This window comes from Poecile atricapillus, chromosome 6, assembly GCF_030490865.1.
Source record: "Poecile atricapillus isolate bPoeAtr1 chromosome 6, bPoeAtr1.hap1, whole genome shotgun sequence".
Taxonomy (NCBI): domain Eukaryota; kingdom Metazoa; phylum Chordata; class Aves; order Passeriformes; family Paridae; genus Poecile; species Poecile atricapillus.
The window spans coordinates 29,431,660-29,447,346 of NC_081254.1; the positions used below are offsets into that span (position 1 = coordinate 29,431,660).

Below are 15,687 nucleotides of genomic sequence, written 5' to 3' on the forward strand. Positions count from 1 at the left end.
GATTTTACTGGGTAGTGGAGTGCTGAGTAGTTCTTGTAATCACAAGTAGAATTTTCTTAGCATGAAATACCCTCCAAAATCCCCCCCACTTTATATCCCTGAATTTCAGGTTATTAAATGTATATGAAAATTGTGATCCAGTACCACTCAGGGAAATACCAAAAATGCTATAGTACATTTATTTTCTGCTGCTATATTTTAAAATTTCATTTCAGCTTCAATAAAATGGTGTTGTGCATTTAATACCTTCCATTGTTTTTATTTTTGTCCATCGTCATCTTGCTAACTTCCAAATGAAGGGAAAAACAGAGTTTTGGGATATGAGAATAGAAGTATAGTTGGTGGGGGGGAGGAGGCTGGGGGGGAAGGGGCAGATTTTTTTTTTTTTATGTTAGGAAGATAAAGTGCTGAATTTTCTGGCCTGGGTACCATCATGAGAGCCTGGTGGGGAATTAAAGGAAGACATTGCAGAAAACTAAAAGTGCTACACAAAATATTTCCTGCATCTTCTGCTGTGGTAGAATCTACCAGACGTGGCAGCATGTATTCCATATTTGCAGGAAAGATGGTCCTAAGCCTGATCCTCTCTGCAGGCAAAGCTCCAGTATATGTAACTGAAGAAGGACAGATTGTGATGTTCCTGTGTCCTTGAATGAGAGTGTAGAGTATTTTAGGTGAATGAGAGGATAGATGGATAGGCATTTCAGCCTGTGAGAAGCTGAATTATGTTCCTTTATTTAAGTGGTCTCCTCATGAAATTCAATTGCTTCTGGAATCCAGAGGGTAGAAGAAAGTCCCTTGTGGTTTTTAATGTGTCAGTTCCAGGATACAAAGAGATCATGTGGAAGAGAAGCAAGGAGATTCAAAAGCTCTGAGGTGTAGAGATACATGATCAAGTCTTGTGCCAACGTAGATTTATCCATCGTGACCTCTGGGGAGCTGTGACTGGAGACACTTTGGTGACATTCACTTTTCATCTGCTTCATCAGGCAAACCACCAGTACAGACATCTCATGGTACTCCTGGTATCAGACAAACCGTTTGTGTGTTCAGAGTTTTGTTGTTAACTTCATCGACACAATGGGTGTATTTAGAGTCTGAGGGCTGGAAGATGTGATGGTGAGATTGAAACCCTTGAATACCCACAGTAAAGAAGTGTGGGGACATATTAAACAGTGTCTGAATATTTCAATCCCCTTTCATGCTGTAGCAAACCAAATTGTGAAGTGATTGGAATGTTTGTGATGATGTGACACTGAATCTCAGTTCTCAGGTCAGACTGGATTCTCTGCCTGCAAATGGATGGTTGGAGGCCGGTCAAGTCAGTCTCTGTAGCTGGGATTTAGCCTTGCTGGGGAACCTGGCAGATGGTGATTGCTATGTATAGCTTAAAACTTATTTGAATTTTAAAAAATTGTCATTTTTTATCACTAATTTCCATTATTACTACTACTAGAAGACAGTGGTTTTCTTGTAGTTCATGTGGCATTCCATTTAATGTCTGTTGAAGTAAAAGAAACAATTCTAGACCCAGCATAGGAGTAGGGAAATAGAAACATCATTTTTCTTCAGAATCTGAATTAATTTTAATTGGGATGCTTGGTTTTGTGCATCTTATATTTTGTAAATGAATATGTTAAGCCTTTATTCTTAAATGATTTTTTTTTTTCCGTTTAGTGGATGTATGGCCTTCTCATGCATTTGTATACACCAGCAAGTGCCTGCTGAGGCATAATTCCTACAGCTGAAGCAGCTGTTAAGTGCTTTCCTAAATATTAAATGCTGCATACCAGGGCAGAAGACTTCAAGGATTCTCCAGTCTTTTTTTGTCTTTTTTTTTTTTAATTGCTAATGGGTGTATGACCATATGTGAGGATGTCGCACAGAATAAATCTAGAATCTGTTTTAGCTGATACATACAATCTTTTGAAATGGTATATTTTTCTTTCATGGTAAGAACACAATTACATTGGTATTTTCACAATTCTGTTTCAGATGAGAAGAAGCAGATGGTTGCAAATGTTGAGAAACAGCTCGAAGAAGCGAGGGAACTGGTATGTTCTGTCTTCTCATATGTTAACTGCAAATTCCTGACAAAAATAATAGGATCATTGATAGTAAGATTTAACACCTGTGCTGTAAAAATACTTAACAATGATATATTAGAAAATGAAATAATAGTCTTGAAATAGTTCTTATTTGAAGATATGAAATACAAGAAGAGTGTATCTTTTTTTAATCCTGTGTTAAGTGATGCAAGGTTTGCACTATTGCTATAAGTCAATAAAAAGTTACAGACTTAGACGTGTGGATTAGGTCTTTTACTTTGGGAATGGAATTAAATATTTACACACTATGACTTTGTTTTTGGCTTGTAAGACCCAAGCACCTACTTAGTTTCATCTGTCAGAATGTCTTATAGAGCAGTAGATCTTTTTTTCCATTTTCCAAGTGAGACATAGGGGTGAGGACAAGGGTGCCATGGCAGTGTGGGTCACTGATCCAAGAAGAGTGTAGGTGTTAACCAAGCAATAGTTTGTGGTTCACACTGACAAAAAAGCCCCAGTGTGTGACGAGCAACATGTGTGAAGCAACTGTGACTCTTATTTATTTTGTTCCCATTACAGCCTGGCCTGTCTTCCATATGGGAGGAGTGTAAGAGTAAAGTTTTGTAGATGTGGAGTAACAGAGTAAGGGCACTGATGACAGCTGAGATTGTCTTTTTATCATGTGGCCAACAGTTCCTTACCTGAAGTTGCTTTCGTTTATTGCTTGCAAATGGGTTTAGTTTATCTAATGTTAGAAATGTAATCTGAATGTTAGGATAGGGAAAGAAATTAGCTTTTATACCCTAGAATTTCTTATAATGGAAAGAACTTGAATCAATTATTTGGCTACTAACAAAACAATACAATTAATTTTTTGAAGTGGCATAAGAAGAAAAAAGTCTGGCGACTGTTCATAGGGATACATGGTGCTTTTGGTTTAAAAACAGAATTAGTCTTGTAGACCACAGATTTGGTGGTGAAGACAGTGAAGCTGGATCTTGGAATGACCTCCTGCAGTTTTGCCTTGTGAGGATGACAAGGCACCTAACCTCTCTGATTTGGTATTCCCAGTGAGAAACATGGTAAAATTACTGTCTTATTTCGTGAGGATACATATCTGAAGATACATGAAGGCCTTTTGGGCACTTTCATATTCATACAGCTGCAAAAAATAGAAATCTAGAAATGTTTTTCAGCTTGTTTTCACTACAAATTGACAAAATAGCGAAGGAGCAGTACAGAGGAGCTCCAGTGTGGGTGGTTGTTCAAATTTGGTTTTCTACTCCAAGTAGATTGGAAGGAGCAGAAATTGAGTTAATGGCTTCTTACTTCTCTTCTTGTGTCAGAAAAAGATAATCTAAATTTGAATTTATTACAAGATTAAAAAATAAATCCAGTATCTGTATTTTTATCCTAATGATGATCTTCATTTACTGTACTGTTTTTTCTTTCACACTTTTGTTTTATATCTTTAGATACAATTATCTGCTTTAAGCAATTACCCAACATGTTTGTGATTAATGTCAAGGCTTGGGTTTAGAAATCAATTTGAACAAACCTGCTAATAACAGAACTGATTGAGAAGATCCTCTTTTAACCTAGAGGCTACAGTAGAAAATCAAAAGAAACCTAATTTGTTGCTGCTGATACTCTTCATGCATTGGTTTGCTTCATTGACTTGCATAGTCAAAGCTGGGATTAGCTGATTTTGTTTTATTTCCTACTTGGCTAGGAAATAACACTCTCATGTATTATAAATATTATTATAGAGATAATTTATTTGTATTCACTAACCAGTGATGCTTTTAAAACACTGTCTGCTCTGTTTGGGTAAAATCACTGGTGTAATTGATTTTATGTCTGTGCAGAACTGACATGAAAACTTTCAGACTCCCAGGCTGTCTTTTCACGCCAGAGCTGTGGAGTAAGAAATCTCTGGAGAGAAATCCTATTGTTCTGCATCCGGTGTGGAGTATCTGATCATTATTTTTACCAGGTTTTTAAGAAAGCTGATTGCTGAGCTAACCTTTGGGAAATTCTTTGAGTATAAAATCTAGATTATGCTAGAATAATTGTGAATTTTTGAGTGAAATTCTACTTTTAAGAGGACAAAACTCTCTCTGTTACTTGCCTTTATGTTTGGTGAAGGACGCATCACAAAATTGTGTTGCAAATGCTGTGTTATTCATGTCTTGTGTTTTTTAGTTTAGACCTCAGTTTTAGTTCCAGGGCTTCGGAATCAGAATAAAATAGTGAAGCTTACAACTTTCTTAAAATGCTAGCAGCTGATTCCAGAATCCAGAACAGACTCATATGAAGAAGTTCCTGGGGGAGGAGGAGACTTATTTTGGAGTGGACAGCATCAGCCGCGCTACTTTGTTGTATTTTTGAATGGAAATATGAAGGGCTGCTCTGCTTTTGTTTGTTTATAAAAGATATGATTTTTTCACCAAGAATATGAGTTCTGAAAGTGGAAATGCATGAAATTAGGTTGCATTTAGGTTCACACTTGCTCGGACCACTATCTTCTGCATGGCTTCTCATGAAAATTTCTCAGCCTAGCCAGAAAATGCACCCATTTAATCTCATGATGAAAACACATTGGTAAACATTGGTCAACCTAAATATGCTTCATCGTTGTTCCTTGGACATTACATTGTCTAATATTGACTCTTTAGAAGGAACATTTTAGATTTCATGGACCACAGTCAGATTGTTGGTGCAAATTCTGGATTTACCAGTAGCTGCTTTTGTTTTTATATAATAGACAAGAATTGAGACTTCATTAAAATTTCCCAACCTTACACACACACACACACACACACACATATATATATATGAGAAATGTTTATAGAACATTTGAGATCAAATGTATTAAGATGAAATTGATAAGAAATAAGCTATTAATTCCAGCTATTGGTTTAATTTATAATACCGCTTTGGAAAGTTAAGCCTGAGATAAAGAACTGGGTAGAATTAGAAATTGCTTTGTGTGTTTCAGCTCATTAGTGACTATTTAATTAAAGTCTGCTTTATAGTTTATTATTGAATATCATTTTGTATAATCAGAATAGATCAGGCAAAATGACTTTTGAGTATCTGGCAATTCCATTGATTAAATTCAGATGCTTTTCTTATGATATGAGGATGAAATTTCAAAGTGTAAGCAAGTGATTACATAGGAATAAATTCTGGCAGTCCCTTGTGAAGACCTGCAGCCAGTAGCCTGGGATCCTAATTGAAAAATATTTCTGCTCCTATGCCATATTGCTCAACCAAGATCAGTAGGAGGTGAGTAAATATTGTTTCAGGTGCCTAGAGCAACCAAAGAGAGGTAATCTTTTATCTTTTTTAAGTAAATTGGAAAGATTTTAAAAGGCAGGTGTGGAATTCTTCTGCTCAAAATAGAATTCCTGAACAGACAACACTATATAAAGCAGGCTCCAAGACCCAGTGGGCAGGTAATTAGCAGCCCTCATTTATAACTTTTGATTTGGTGTAGTGCCATATTCTTGTATTTCAGGCCCCTTAGAATTCTACATGGCAAGAATAAATACAAAAAGCTTTTGAAAGGTATAATATGTCTCTAATTTTTTAATCCATTTGACTGTATGCAAGTTCTTGAGTAGCATTGTCATTAAACCCTGGAATTCAGCTATTTAATATACTCATATATATAGATTTGGGATATAGATTTAGGTAGCCAGTTCAGGTTATGTAATTCTGCTGAGTTAGCAGTGTTTAAAGAAAAAATAATTAGTTTATTAAACATAAGAATTACTTTATTAAACATACAGACTGGTGGTAAATAAAACTTTAAACATACATAAATACACATTATTTATATATATATATATATATATATATATATATATATATATATATATATATATATATAAATAAGTGAAATACCTTTTTCAGCCAATGGTTTCCAAAACTGTACAGCTAGGTGGAGATAGGCTTTCTTTTGAACTATGCTCATTTGCAGGAATTATCCTCAGTTTTACTATTTTTTTGTAATAAGATGTATTCATCACAGTTGGAATTGAAATCCAGAAGTGTTTAGCTTGAGTCATTCCAAATAAGTGTTAGTAATATTAATGTTGTCACTTGTTTCTTGACTTAAGACTGTGCAAAGATTTTGATTAATCATTTGTACACTGCAGAATAAGCAATGTTTGTCCTTATAAAGAAGGAATATTTCTTGAACTTAGGTAGATTTCTTGAACTTGGGTAAATTTGCTCTTGCTTTATTTAACCTTTTGATTTATATACCTCCTCTTTGTTTTTACTTTTCAGCTTGAGCAGATGGAACTTGAAGTTCGAGAGATCCCACCTCAAAGCCGAGGAATGTACAGCAGTCGAATGAGAAGCTACAAACAAGAAATGGGAAAACTTGAAGCTGATTTCGTGAGTTTTTAACATATTACATAAAGAAGGCATCTCTAAGAATTTTTAAAATAAAACAATGCAGTTATTCAGGCAAATGAGAGGGTATTTTTGATCTTTGTGAGAGATGAATTCTGCATATATCTTGCTATGTATGTGGACAGATGAAAACCAAACTGGGGAAGAGAAGCTTTTCTTTTAGCAGCAGTCCCATACCAATATACCAGTTGTTAGCATCCTGTCCCTTTACCCTGGAACTCTGTTGTTTCTCTGTCATTAAACATTGTGAGTGTCAGTGATGTATGCAAAATAGTCATCTTTTAATCCTATTTCTCAAAGAATGACAGCTTGTAGTAATGTGAGCAGTAACATGAAAAGCAGTATCTCCAATCCGTGGAATTTTTGAATGTAGTTTATCTCATGTGCACTTCATTTGTTAGGCACTGTGTTTTCTTTTCCATTGCACTTCGATTCTTCTTGGCCTTTGTACAAATTGGTTATAAATACTACACTTTTTTGAGTAATGGATGCAGACTAACAAGATTCTCTTGTCTAGGGGCTTCTGCTACAGTTATCAGTCCTGTTTTTTTGTGACTGGGATTTGCACTGAATAGATTTACATAGAGACAAAACTGTTTCCTGTAAAATCCTGAAAAAGTTCAAAGGGATTGCAAAATGTAGGAAAATGCTATGTTAATTGGCAGCAGCTCAGTTCCTCCAGGGTAGGGAGAAAGAAATAACTAGTGGCAGTATTTTCCATTCACTGGAGAGCTGTGAATTTCCTCAGGTTGCTGGCAGCAGTTTAATCCTTCAGGGGAGGGGAGTCAATGTTTATACCTGCAGCCAAGAAATCCAGCTGACTGTCACTCCTCTGTGTTTCTGCCAAGTTGAGCAGTTGCACAAAAATGTATGAGAAGATGGTTGCCGTTTGTAAAGTTTGAGGAATGTTAGAATAAAAAGACTTGCATTAAAATTTTGAGGCAGTCTCATCTGTTCCCCTGTAGGAATTGTGTGTGGCCAAACAGTGACTTCCCAGAGAGAGCAATTTCTGGACCAATCGTGAATGCTGTTTATGTTCTCAGATCTGTGAAAATTTGCTGTCAGCATGTATTTGTTCCTGGCCTATTTTTGTATATAGGTAGTTGGTGGAATTCATACTTTCATATTCCCAAGAAAGTGAAAATGAGAGAGTTCAGAACTGAACACTATGTGGAAGGAGGGAAATCAGTGCAGGAAAATGCATCCTAGCACTGGGACTTACATGATCACAAGAACATAAGTTTGTGCTCAGAGTGAAGAAGCAAAAACAACATGAGAAAGAGGAAAACAAAAACACCTCCAATTCCAAGGATCATCAGCAGAAGAACAAGGAAAGAAAATTATGTGAAGGGTGGAGCAAAGTGCTAGAAAAAAATCTCACTTACATAGCAAATAATGGTGTTACACTTAGATGCCTTATGTAGTTTCGGTTTCTAAGTACTAATATTTTTTTAATTTAGTACATAAGGATTTAAGACTCTTTTTGGATTATTATCCAAGCAAGTAGCAACTTGTTGGAACCTACAGAACAAAATTAATTGCAAAAATTACATACTTCAGTGCACAGTCTTTTTCATCAAGTTCTGTGTTTCATACGTAAAGTGAATACAGAACCAGTACTAGTAGTTTTATTTTATATTCATTGATAACATGAGAATTGATCTTGTGATTATTTGAATGCCTTATAGCATCTGAAAATTTGTGCTCACCCAAACAGCTGTGGAAAACAGCTGCATAGCAACATGTTTAAAGCTAGGAGAAGGAAACATGAGGTTTGTGGACTGTTCATTTGTCCATTCTTTACTGGCAGGATGGACAACATTAAAGTTTATTTTTGATATTTAATATGTAACTGGTGAGTTTATTTTATCTTGAGCAGTGTGTGTGATAATGACAAAATGCCATCACTGTAACATTATTTATTAGGTGCTGTGGCATCTTTGTGAATATGTAGGTTTTTTTTCCTGACACTTTACTATGTTGAAGTGCATTCTGAAAAATACAGATTTAAGCTCTGTTGAGCTGTACTTAGAAATGTTACTCCAAACATGGTTTTCCATCTCTGACTTTGTTATCAAATGGGAAGAAGTTGCAAATAGGAGATTTATTTCCTCTCATTGCTAATCCTTGTTGGTTTGAGGCTTAGATTTAGGTGTCAGTTCTATAGAGTCCAGGGGAGTGTGAAGGCAAAGGCATCTACCCCATGCACTGTATTACACATGCTTAGCTGGTAACACACTAATTGCAGTAAATCATATTCAAGGAGAAAAAACCACCTTGCACTGCCTTAGCCCTCTCTCTTGAAGAGGAGCAGTGATAAAGGACAAAAGGATAGCACAATTTTGTCTTTTAAAGTACTCAGGAAGCATAGCACTGTGAATACTGATGGGGAAAATGAACAGAACTACACCTCAGCTGTAGGCAGGAGTGGTTTCTGATGCTCACCTCAGTGTTCTGCGGTCTTCCCTGGGGAGAAATATCAGAGTAGGGCATGAAGTGATGTTTCTCTGCAGAGAAGCTGCACACATCTCAAAAATCCAACCTTCAGGCTTGTGATAAATGTACTGAAACAGAATGGAACTGATAAGTCTTTTTTCACTTGCAGATATAAATCTTTGGTTTATTGCCTCATTTTCAATAGCACATCCCAGGCCCTTCATTTCTGCAGGGGAGTTGGTCCCCGTTAGGTCAGGGAAGGTGTGGTGGGACCTGCAGGACCCGTGATCGCACTGGCAGCTCTATCTTGTGGCCCCAAGTGGAGTTGCACATCTCAGTCTTGTGCTTTCCAGGCTGCTCCACGGCTTGGGACCACCTGCAAAAGAGTTCCTGAAGCTTAAAACAATCTTCCTATCAGAAGTCTTTTTCCTGTGTCTACCAGTGCACCATTATGCGTTTTCAGCTTGTAATTATTTTTTTTCTGGCTATTTCAGATGTAGAATGTCCCATGGTGCCTGCTTGAAATTCTGATGGCAAAAGAAAATATTTTAGTATATGGACTACAGATGTTGTTTATTCATTCAAATAAAGCATTTTATGTTAATTGTTACCTAAAAGTAAAGTTACCTTTAAATAGTGGGGATATACAGTGGTAATAGGCTTTCAGATTTTATAAACATTACTTTGAGCTAAATCTGTCCCAGTCCATGTGAAAATGTGACTCTTAAACCTAGCAAATATGTGTTTATTTTCTAGCATTTGTACCCATCCCCAGGGTTCCATTTACTGGCTCAATGTCAGGGCACCATAAAATAGAAAAAAATAAAGGCAGACATTTATTTTCCTGAAAAGCTTACTGCTGACATATAAGGCATTCAAATACATGAGGAAATATAAAAATCTTGTAAGATCACATTATACAGTAATATTCATGTTAAAAAAATGAGTATTGCACAATCAGTGTTGAAAATGAGATGAGGATATTGAGAAAGAAGAAATAGCCATCAAATACAAGAGGCAACATAGGAACTGTTCCAATTCTGTCAGCAGCACAGAGGTAAATCTTGCAGGTAGAATTTGTTATCAGTTCAGGAGGCAGTGGTCATTCCTTTTAAATCCTCAGAATTGGTGCTGATTTTGGTAATGTTGACTTTAGAAATATTTAGAAATAGATAAAGAATACCCTTTAAAAGGAAAAAAAAAGGAGGGTGGGGCAAATTTGCAGATACATAGATACATTGTACAAAACTTAAGCAACATTTAAACATTTTTGGCATTTTACAGTAGTGTCAATCGATAGTGAGATATGTATTTACAATTTATACCTCCTGCAGGTTCTGTTTAAGATCGTTGTTAAAATTTCAGCTGCTGTTAAGCATAAAAACATCTAAGAAGATAACCAATGGAATTTCATTGGATAAAGTTAGCTTTCTTGTATGACTTTCAAATACTACCTGAGTCCAGAAGCTCACCTGAACAACTCATACAGCTGTGTCTGTTATGTTCTGGCTGTGTTTTGCAAATACCACTACCCCCATTTCAGGTTCAGTCACCTACCCAGACAAACAATCATATGGCTATAAACATAATGAAACCATTTGTCAAATGACAAGTTGCTGGCTGTATCTTTATGGCCAGTCTTCCCTAGGTCTCCAGTTTGAACTAAAACTTAGAAACTCAACTGTTGCTACTGGGTTATTTTGATTTATAAAGCAAGTAGTCTAATAATGTTTTATACTTTCAAAATTGTGAGCCATGTGTGGGACTGCTGTGTGTATATCTTAACTGTTGTATCCCAGCAGTGTTCTTAAAAACAGGAAATCGGTCGTGCCTAAACGTCATGTGTGCACAAGAACCTTGTCTGGGCAGGTACAGGTACCTTTAGTGAAACCTGATCTGTTGACACATTTTAAACTTCTGCAATCAGATTAGTTTTCACTGTGTGAATAGTACAGCTCTTTTGAATAGGCTGTGGAGGATTTGTTTTAATGCACACAAGATTGAACTAAGTCTCAGAAGAAAGAATTTGAATTATCTGGCCGTGTACTTTGACAATCTAATTTTAAAAAAGCAGATTGTGAAAGAAAGTTCATTCACTGCCATTTTTATAGATACTGTCACCTTCTTGAGATCAGTAGTTACTCCTCTACATTCTACTCAAACTGCTCCTTACAGAGGCACTGTTTGTTTTCCTCTGTTGCTTCTCTAATAACTTCTGATATATTTGTCTGCCTGACTGTGGCTGAACATTAGGCCAGCTTCTTTTCTATAGAGGCTAACTCCACATTGTCTTCAGCTTGTTTTCTCTTGTGTCCTCAGCCTGGTGGGTTTGTGGTGGACAAAGGTGGAGGCATTTGACCTTTTGCAATTACTTGATTTATAATACTGCTATTATAAATGGGGAAAAAGTGATACAGGAGAAAATGTTCTTTTTTTTTTTTTTGTTGTTGTTGTTGTTGGTAACATTCAAGATGAAATATTTAGAAGTGGTGTAACTTAGAACCCCTGTAGAAAATTTGCCATAAGTTATTTATGTCTTAAATTTCTTTTTATTGTTTTGTGTGGAAGTATGAAGATGGAAGGAAATTTATTTCATAATGGAATTTACTAGCAATGAGATGCTTTTCTGTGGAGGAAGGTGTGAAAGGTGGGAGTTAACCTGCTTAATTTGTAATTAACCTAAAGGCCTAAAATGATCATCTTAGCTGAGATTCCTGAGAGGCCAGACCAGTGAAACACACCTTGCCTCCTGGGCTTTGTAATTCTGTAGGTATTGCTTACAAAGAATTATCTTGTGTTTGACCAGTAAGTGTGTTACACATCTTGTAACTCAATGTGTGAAGAGATAATATGCTGGGTGAGGGCAGCCAAGCAGCAGATTTTTTAATGTCAGTAAAGCTATTGCCTTAACTAGATTCTTCTCTCAACCAACTCCCCCTTGACCCTCACAGGAAATTCTGTGTCTGCCTCATCTGTTAACACAGGGCTAAAACTGATGACTTTTGTGGTGTCTCTTTGTTGGTCCTTCAACAAGTTGTGGTGGAGGTGATGCACGTGATGTTAAGAAAAACCCGTTTGTGTAGCTTAGACTTGGCTGACTGATTACAAATAAAGGTGTTTTCAGGAAGTGATTTGGTGAGTCTGGTAACTCTTGTGAGTGGCTGGGGGCTGTGAATGGAAGGTGTAGGACTCACACAGGGCGCTGTAAGCATTCGTGCCTCTTTCTCCCTTCACACACAAAATGTTTCTGTACTAAATTAAAGCTGAAAAGTGGTCTGTGGCAAAATGAAATTTCTCAGTAAAATGTGTTTTAAAACATGTAGCAGAAATTCAGCATGGTATCAGCTGTGCCTTTTTCACTGGGCAGTCTTTCTCACCTGACAGTTTGTAGACGTGCTCCAATTTCAGCCCTCATCAGCCCTTCCCAAGCAGAGAACTGCAATATCTCTGTTTACCGTGGAGTTTGTTCTTATTTTAAAACTTCTACTTCTCAAAATTGTAGAATTAAGTATGTTTGCTGTTTTTTTCCTAAGAGACAGTGGAAGAAGCCATGTTCATGCAAAATTACTTCTAACCAGCTGATGAGTAAAGTGACTTCATGTAGAAAAGGTGAATGCTGGTTTGTGGGGGGGCACAAGGGGAAAGGTTTTATTGTTTCTCACTCCCTCAGTAATTTCTTATTCTACTCAAGTGATACTCCCATACCTGGTGTGCAAAAAGAAGCAGCCGTCGTCGTCCTGCTTTTGATAGCAGCAGTAATAAAGGTCCTGTAGTTGAACATGGGTGTAGGAGGCAATGATGAATGAGGAAAAGAGTGTTTTCACTCTCTCTTCATTGTATTGCTCACCTGCACTCATTTAAGTAGAAGTTTGATTTTGTTTCTATCACGACCTAGAAACATAAAGATGATTAAAACAAAAAAAAAAAAAATCGGACAAACTGAGCAAAACCCCCACCATTTTAACAGGCCAGAACCGCGCTCTTGCGTTCCTTAACATGTTACTACGTTTTTTCTTTCCTTTTCTATTTTTTTTTCCCCCATCTAGAGCGAGGCTAGTTTTCATTTCAGTGCTGAATGGCACATTTCATGTGCTACTGGTAAACCATAGGAACTGGAGACGAGGCGCGTTTTGACACGGGCAGGATGAATTCCGGCCGATCCCGATGTCCCGGTGCGCTGTCCATGGAGTGACGCTGGGTGGCGCTGTTTGTTTGCAAAGCAAGTGCCAATTCTCTTCCCCCCCCCCTTTTCTTTCTCCCCCAGTTTCTTTTTTTTCTTTTTTTTTTCTTTTTCTTTTTTTTTTTTTTTTTTTTTTTTGCTTTGGTAGTAACTGAAATTACTGTTTCATGAATAAAATATTTCTGGTGGGATTTGCATTTCTATATTGGCTGAAGATACTGTGTTGAATGTTTTATTAACCAGCCCAGTGCAACTGTCAGCCTATTAAAGAGATCCAATGGACCCTGTTTAGCTAAATAAACTAAATAAATCCAATTCGTCAAATTGTGTTCCTGGCTGTTTATTTTACATTCTTTTGATGTACAGTTTATTTTAAGTTAAAGCCACATAGATTTAAAAATTAATGTGAAAATAGACTGTGGTGTTTGAAACATGAGAAGACTAATTGCCATGGTCAAAAATAGCTTCTCTTTGTAGGGAAGTTGCCATCTGGTAAATGGTGAACTTTTTATTTGTGACTGATTAACTGTCCCATGTCAAAAATTAGTTGGCAAATGAGTGGTTAATAGCTTTTTTTGCCAGCTTGATTTTGTTGCTTCCATGAAGAGAAACTTGAAATATAAGCACTGCTGTTAAAAATAACTATTTCTACACAGCTTCCAGAGGTTTGTTCTTTATCATGATATCTTCTCAATCAGAATTCAAGGGGAAAATTTTATATGGTCATTTCATATTAAATGCTTGTTGAAATTCTCATTGCATCATAAGCGAATATTGGAGTGTAAAAAAACCTCTTTGCATAACTGAACACATTGCATGTCTGGTTGTCAAACAGTTGTCAAACATTACAAATACTAGCATTCATTATATTCTGCTAGTACTAACAGTATTTTACTTACCTTGTTTCTGCTGAAAACCTTTGCCACAGAATAGCAGGAGACAGACTGTAGATTTATGGTAATTTTACTGGGATAGTACAGTTTTTTTCTGTGCCAGCTGCAAATTCTTGTAAATGCAAATATATTCTATATTTGTTAATAAGAGAGATGAAGAAACAGTGATGGATGTATTTGCTCTTTCTTTCTGATGCTTTCCATAGCACTGATTTAGTGATGTTACATGTTAACTTCTGTGTGTTTTACAAGAAATCAGAGTTGCCAGGTATCATGTTTTGCATAGTTTTGTTTTTATGATCTCGGGTTTCCAAAAGTGGAATGCTGAAATTTAGTGCAATAGAATACCGTTTGATTAAATTGCATTTCTGGTGCTTTTCTCAGGAAGTCTATTATAATTGATTGGGCAGCCTTTGTGAAAAGCTAATGTGTTAGATGAATTCAAGTGTCAGGGATTTTTAAGAAAAATAATTTAATCAAGTAAGTCCAACCTTTTTCATACCAATTTTTCTTACTAACCAAAATGGTAAATTTTTGTTTCCACCTCTACTCCAAGTTCTAACCCAAGAGCAAAGTAGTTATTTAGGCAGATGTTACAGTGTTGGATAGAGTGTTGTTCCCTTCTGTAGTCAGATCTTAATTTGTACTGAAAAATATTACCTTTATTTAATATTTTCTAGCTGCAAATGTTTTAAAATGGTATTTAAAAACTAAACCACACATCTTTTGTCTCAGAAAAAAAAACTTCACATTTTATGCTCTAAGCTGGTTATTTTTAGCATACCAGTAATAAACTGGGAAGGAAATTCATCATTTTGTAAAACTGGCTATCAGATGTAAAAAATGATGGACTTTTATGGCAGTGGAGATGTCATCTTGTTTCTTGATTAAGACTTAGTGAGAAAGGAATATAAAGTCAAGAAATGGAACTGGAAGTATATTAGAGTGATTCTGTCTCCTCCTAGTAATGTTCTTTACTATGTGAAACATGGAAAAAATGTGAATATCTCTGTTCTTTTGCTTGGTAGGTTCTTATTTTTACTCTGCAATCATTTAGTAGTCTGTCCCAAATACAGCTAGCTTCCCTTAAAGCTGCTGTACAAAGCCCAACAAAAAGTGGTTCTTGGCCACAAAGTCTATTTAAACTTGCTGTTCTTCCTCAGCTAAGGAGGAAATCCCTGCAAAGGCTAGAGGATCTAAAGTTGTACATTTGACAATTTAATGCTTGTATACATTTATAATAAGTGGATCAAATACAGCACCTCCCTTACTTTTCATTTGCTTTTTATTAACTGCCTTTAGGGTGCCAGTGCAAGGAAAATAGGCCTTTTCCAATATTTAATGAATACTACAGAGGTTTCACTCCTAAAAGAGGTGATCAATGAAAATTAGTGTAGAAATATAAAGATTACAGATAGCAAAAAGGAATACAGCAGGTGGCTTCAGGGATCAGCAGTAGAACAGAATATTTTTTCTCTCTATAGTAACATTTAACCATTTCAGATGGGTGTAATGAGAAAAGGGTTTTGCTAACTAAATATTTGGTGTCTGGCATATAAAGAGAAAGAAAATGGGGAGTGTGTGTGTGGGCTCTGCCTGTTTCCCATTGAGTGGCATTTGTGCTTACTTTCGGAACCCCCACAACTTTCCAACATGTCTTTAGTTTGTTTTTTTTTATTTTCCAAGAAGTTAAGACTAGAAT

At 36.3% G+C, this 15,687-nt stretch overlaps 1 protein-coding gene across 4 annotated transcripts in view; it reads left to right on the plus strand.

Annotated features, from left to right (window-relative positions):
- The window catches only part of VTI1A (vesicle transport through interaction with t-SNAREs 1A), a 259,458-nt gene that overhangs the window by 4,809 nt on the left and 238,962 nt on the right, over positions 1 to 15,687 (plus strand). For all 4 annotated transcript variants that reach the window (XM_058840806.1, XM_058840804.1, XM_058840807.1 and 1 more), the window contains exons 2-3: positions 1,996 to 2,054; positions 6,348 to 6,458. In XM_058840806.1, the coding sequence (XP_058696789.1) occupies positions 1,996 to 2,054; positions 6,348 to 6,458 (170 nt within the window). The remainder of the gene's footprint in view (positions 1 to 1,995; positions 2,055 to 6,347; positions 6,459 to 15,687) is intronic.